Below are 6,007 nucleotides of genomic sequence, written 5' to 3' on the forward strand. Positions count from 1 at the left end.
GCAGAGCCAGGGCTGGGGCTGGGGGGAGCAGGACAGAGGGGACGGACGGGGAGGCAAGGGCTGCTCACACCCAGCACTGTCTCCCAGGGCAGGACAGGCAGGTCATGCTCAACACCGACGACCTTGAGTACGAGAATGTGTATGGGGAGGAGGAGGACTACGACGAAGTCCCGGAGATGGACAGCTCGGAGCAGCCCGCGATGGGCGGTGAGCTTCCCTGTGCCTGCCTGGCAGTGAGGATGGAGCCAGCAGGGCTGACCATGGGGCTGCCTGGGCTTTGCTGGGGTGATGCCTCACATCCCACCTGGCAGCGGGTTCCTATGCCCTCTGACTGGAGGGATTTGGGATTTGCAGCCCTCTCGCTGGCACCCAGGTAGGGTGTGCATTCCCCATCACAGCATTGTGCCATGTACGCTGTGCAGACCTCACACTCTGTCCCCCTCACTGAAGCTGTCACCGGCAGTGATGGGTGGTTTGCTGGGCTGGTGAGACCTGCTGCCCTGGCAGGTTTCCTGCACTCCTCCTGGTCATGAGCCACAGAAGTGGATCCCAAAGCCCCCAGGAGAGCAAGGAAGACGCAGTGGTGGCAGCAGCATGCGGAGGGTCCCTCCAGGACCCTTCCAAGGGATGCTGTGGCCGTCATGTCCCTGTGCCACCTCCCTCCCAGCTCTATCTCCAGCCTTTGCTGGGAGCTGCCCCTGGGAGAGGGCTTACCCAGAGCGGCATCTCCTGCCCTCACTCCCAGCGCTTGGGCAGGGCACGGAGATGTCCCCTCCAGCCAAACGCTGCCTGCACTCAGCTGGGAGCCATTTTCTGCCTTCCCCTTCTGGGGTTTCTCCTCCTCCACCAAGCGGGTCCGGCTGCCTCCACCACTGGTGTGCTGCCAACTCCTGCCTACCCTCACCGTCACTGTTTGCACCCCGCAGCCGAGCCCTGCAGCCTGCCACTGGATGAGGGGGACTGCCAGCGCTACACACTGCGGTGGTACTACAACCAAAGAGTCACCGAGTGCCGGCCCTTCGTCTACAGTGGCTGCCGGGGCAACCTCAACCGCTTCGACAGCAAGGAGGAGTGCGAGCTGCACTGCGGGCAGCACCCAGGGGCAGGTAGGCATGACACAGCAAGGCCACCAGCACCCGCAGGTCTGGCAGCATCTCCACCCGATGCCGTGGGCTCGGCCGATGCAGAATCAGGGGGACGATGCTGGTCCCCACCCTCGGCTCTAAGACTGCCTCACTTCTCTTCGCAGGTGCCCGTGGCGTTGCCAGCGGCAAGGTGGGAGGGCAGCTGAAGGTGTAGGCATGGGCAGTGTCTTGGCAGGCAGGGCTGCCCGGCAGTGGGGCCCAGCTGCCGCACCAGCCAGGGCTGGGCTGCCCGCAGGGGCAGGGGCGGTGTGCCCGCCAGCCCCTGGCAGGAACTTGGTGCTATTTCTAACATGTCTTATTGCTGCTCCTGGGTTTTTCCTTTCATATCAGTTTTATTGCCAGTTAAGGTGAAATTTGCATCAAATGGGAAACCATCCCCCACCCAAGGCTCTTAACCCCCTTTCCCACCCGCAGGTTTCCTGGGCTGTTCCCAGTTTTTAACTTATTTACTGCTGACGGGATGGCGCTTGGCCCCCTGCCCCGTCTCTAGCTGCCCAGGAGCAGAGCTGGGACTTGGCGTGGTTGGGCTCCCCTCCCCTCATCCCTCCCCTATCCTCTTCCCTGTCCCCACCATGGGACTCCAAACCCCCCCCTGCTCCCCCTGCTCTCTGTTGGGGGAGGCTGCCCGCATCCCTGGGCCAGGCAGTGCCTCCCTGCACAGCATCCCTCACCCCCCACCCTGCAACCAGCTCCATCTGAATAAATTTCACCTTAACCTCAACTGGGACCCAGTTCCCTTTTTGCGGCTACAATGGTTTGGCAAAGACCTGCAGGGGGGCTGAAGGCTTTCTCCGTGTACTGCCCTCCAGCTCGCACGCCTGCCAGCAGCATGTCTGTTTTTAATCCAGGGGGTGCTCGCCTGCACCCCTGGCCCGTCTGGGAAACCCTGAGGATGGTGCTATGTTAAAGGAGGTTTCTGCTCGCCTACGCTCGCTCTGAAAGGCTTCGTGAAAGTGATGTCGGCTCCCGGGGGTCCACAGCCCCTGCCTCACCCCAGCCCCAGGGCCAAGTGGGGACGTGCCCCCCACTGCTTCAGGGCCTGGGGGGTTGCGGGCTGCCGGGCAAGTTTTGGGGCACCAATATGTACCGCTGTTCTCTGTATATCTGTATACAGCGAATGTATATGTGTACCAATGGCGGCAGGGGGGACTGTGATATTAAAGCTGCACTCACGTGGAGATGCCACGCTTCTTGGTGCGCCACCGGAGATGCCCGTGGGGTTTGGGGCCAACTCTTGAGCCAAGTGTGCCCCCTGCCCACCCCAGCTGGAGTGCCCTTCCCAGCTGCTCACTGCCAACTGCACTGTCTGGGAGTCCTCACCCCCCCGGCGACCCCAGTACCCTGTCCCCATGCCCAGCACGTGCCCAGCTGACGCAAGCCAGGCCATGACCCCCCGGCCAGGCCGTGACGTAATGGCACGTGGGGCTGCAGTGCTGCGTGATGCACTGGGTGAATCAGCGCCGCCGGCTAATTTTGGCTGTTCTGACAAGCCGGGGGGCAAGTTCCTGGCCGTCCCCAGGAGGAGGAACAGAGCTGGCGTTATTTCCTCTCCCTGCCACCGCCAGGGAGGCCATGAGGCAGCTGGCACGGGACGGGTCACCCTGCGGGCACAGGGGTGGGCAAGACCCCCAGCAGTCTGAGCCCCAGCCCCGGGCACCCTGGCCCGTCGCCCTGGCCAGCCCTCCGGACTGAGCACCTACCAACGCATCTCACGCAGGTGCCTGCCCAGCCTGAGAGCCTCTGGGTGCTCCCACAGCCACTAAGGGGGGAACTCTGGGGCAAAACCCTTCTGCGTGGGGCTCACCCCACAGCAACGCCTACAGGCTGCTCCCCACTACAGGCAGCTGGCAGAGGGGCTGGGCCAGGCTCGACTGGTGGAGGTGGGCTGCAAACCGGTGGTGTCCCAGTTGGACTGGGTGTAGGTGGGCTGCAAACCAGTGGCATCCCAGTTAGACAGGGTGAAGGTGGGCTGCAAACCAGTGGTGTTCTGGTTGAACTGGTGCGGTGGGCTGCAAACCAGTGGCCCAAGCAGCTCTCCGGGGTTGGCACAACAGGGAGGTGACGTGTCTCCAGCAACATCTCCCAGCTGGCCAGGGCCAGGGAGTCCATCAGGACAGCAGCACCAAACCCGCACCTGGAGACCTCATGCAGCACAACGCCAGGGAGGATGGCACTCACTGTCAGTTCCACAGACGCCGGCCAGCAGTGATATGCATGTGCATTTTCTCGCTTCCTTAAGTGATTAACCAAGGCTGACAGGAGCAGAAAGGCTCAATTAGATGGATAAAAACCATCTCGGGAGTCAGACGTGAAATAATTACAGCTGAGCCACCCCGGGTTCTCAGAATTCCCTACGAACATAGCTGATGGAGCTGAGGGGGTAAACACCCACCCATGACCCGGGATGATTTCATCTGCTATTAGGCAAAATGTATTAATAACATTGTGTGTGTCCCCTGCTGCGTGTCACCATCACCCCCTCTGCGGGTCGGAGGTGGAGCTGTGGGCAGGATAAGAGCTGGGGCTCGGTGGGGAGCAGGACAAACCCCCAGCTCGTGGTCCCCACACACCAGGAGCATCACCTGAACATCGGGGGGACGAGGACTTGCTGGAAATGGTGAGGCTGCACCCTTTGGTGGTGCTTTCCAGGGGGGTTTAGCTGGGAAATGGGTTGCAGGGCATTGGATGCTTTTCATTACTCTCTTCCCAGCTAGTTAAACCACCTCCGGATGCCCAGCCTGATACTTTCCAAAGGGTTTCATCCTGGACATTGGTTGCATGAGGCTGGATACCTTTTACTGCCCTCCTTCCAGCTGGGCAAACCCTGCTGAGTGACTGATCTGGGGGAGAGACAGTCATACAGCAGGATTTGTGCAGTGGTGCCCCTGCACCCGCACTGACCCCCACCCCATGGCACAGCACCCCGCATCCCCTGGGACCCTCCCTGGCACCAGGGCGGGGGCCAGGGCAGAGGAAGATGCTGAGGCTCGGCACAGCTCAGTGCATGTGGCCGGACTCATGCCCTCATCACTCCGCTGCCACCGACCTGCTGTATATTTTTGGCCAAGTGGCTTGTGTCCCTTCTGGTGGGGTGGCTTTTGTCCCAGAGAGCCCAGAAGCCCTGTGGAGGATGGCATCCGCTGAGGAAGGCGTGGGAGGAGGAAAGCCCCACAGCCCGCCTGGCCCCGAAACCCCAGGCACGTCACGCTTCGCCGGCCAAAGGGCAGGTCTGGGTTGGGGGAGCAGTCACAGTCCCCACGCTGCCACCCCCGTGGGTGGGAATGTCCCTTGCCTGGGTGGCAAAGGGCTGGAGGGTGTGAAATGGAGGGGACAGCCAGTGTCTGGTCAGGGGCTGTGCGAAAGGACAGGGATGCCCAGCTGATCTGCTTCCCACATCCCCTTCAGCCTCCCCAAAACTCCCACCCCATGCAAAAAGGTTAAAATCAGGGTGGAAAACTGAAGGGTCCCCAAAAGGGAGGTAAGCTCCTCCGTGCCAGGCACGGCCAGCTGGCACTGGGAGCAGGGGCTCTGCGTGTGGCACCCCGGCAGGGATGCATCCTGCCTGGGGGATTGTGGGGCCATGGCAGCGTGCTGGGGGGGAGATGCTCAGCACGAGCCGTGTGTTCCCCACAGGCTCTCCCAGCCGCGGTGCACTGCAGGACGCTGCTCACCTTCCTGGTGGTCCTCGGGGCGCCAGCAAGAGCCTGGAAGGGGCCAAGCCACGAGCGGCTCCTGCTAGCCCCCCAAGCTGGGGACGGAGGCAAGCTGACAAGGCAGGAAAGCACCAGCGCTAACGAGATGCTGCCGGGTCTCACCAAAATGAAGAGGAGCGACCACGGCTCTGAGGAAGGGTTTCATCCGGACAAAGCCAGCCTGCCGCTGCTAGAGGGGTCAGCAAGAAAAGCATTGCCCTGGCCAATGAGCCCAGCCGCCAAGAGACCTGCTCCCAGGAAAAAGGTGGGAAAGGTGTCCCTGTCACTTGATGTCCCCACCCACGTACTGAAAATCCTGCTCGACCTAGCCAGAGAGAAGGAGCTGCAGGCCAAGGTGGCTGCCAATGCCGAGCTGATGGCCCGCCTCGGGCGCAGGAAATAAACCTCCCGTGCTGGGGCACGGCTCCTTGGCTGGGGCTGGAGAGGGCAGTGGGGCTGACGGGGGGCACAGGCGGAGAGGAGCACAGGGTGGCATCGGTGTGACCGCAGGGGACCATGGACACGGCGCTTCGTCTCCCAGGTCCCGGTGCTCATGGCACAAGCAACAGCCACGGGATGATTTGGTTTAATAACTGTCATCTCAGCACCACCGGAGAAGACACAGCTGGGTTTGCCTTTGCCAGGGCCAGCCCTGGAGCACGGCTGGGTCCCAGCCCTGGATGCCGCAGGGATTTCTGTGCACTGCTTCGCTCCTTGCTCACCTGCTGCTAGGATGTCTCCAAAGGGGCCGCATCCAGCCAGGCAGGTTTTCCAGCGTGCTACCTCTCTCCGGGTGGCTGTAGCACATGAAAATCCTCCTCAAAGCTCAGCTGAGCCTGGAAGTCAGTGGCAGCGAGTGGGCACAATAAAAGGTGGCATTGAACGTGACTTGTCATGGTTTATACCAGTCTTGCACCCCTCTCCGCCCCCATTTTGTGTTCCCTCTTCCCAGAGCTGCAGTGGGAGCATGTCACAGGCTGGGGACCAAAGCTCATTAAGCCCCAAACGAGGGGTGTCACCCCTTGCCCCAGCAGTGGGGCCGGCCCCTGTCCCAGGGTGTCCACAGCAGCTCTGAGCAAATGGGGATGTCACGTTGTGCCACCCGAGCCGCCGTCTTCGGTGAGGCTGGGAGATAAGAGCAGCACGGAGCAGAGTGCGGCCGCCCCGTGC

At 62.0% G+C, this 6,007-nt stretch overlaps 1 protein-coding gene across 1 annotated transcript; it reads left to right on the top strand.

Moving 5' to 3' along the window:
* Positions 1–104: 104 nt before the first annotated feature.
* Positions 105–5,240, top strand: LOC132317945 (urocortin-3-like). The gene is made up of 4 exons (XM_059823478.1): positions 105–207; positions 927–1,106; positions 1,250–1,275; positions 4,779–5,240. The coding sequence occupies exons 1-4, from the start codon at positions 105–107 to the stop codon at positions 5,238–5,240; spliced, it is 771 nt and encodes a 256-aa protein (XP_059679461.1).
* The last annotated feature ends 767 nt before the right edge of the window (positions 5,241–6,007 follow it).

The sequence above is a fragment of the Gavia stellata genome, chromosome 12 (assembly GCF_030936135.1).
Source record: "Gavia stellata isolate bGavSte3 chromosome 12, bGavSte3.hap2, whole genome shotgun sequence".
NCBI classification, from domain to species: domain Eukaryota; kingdom Metazoa; phylum Chordata; class Aves; order Gaviiformes; family Gaviidae; genus Gavia; species Gavia stellata.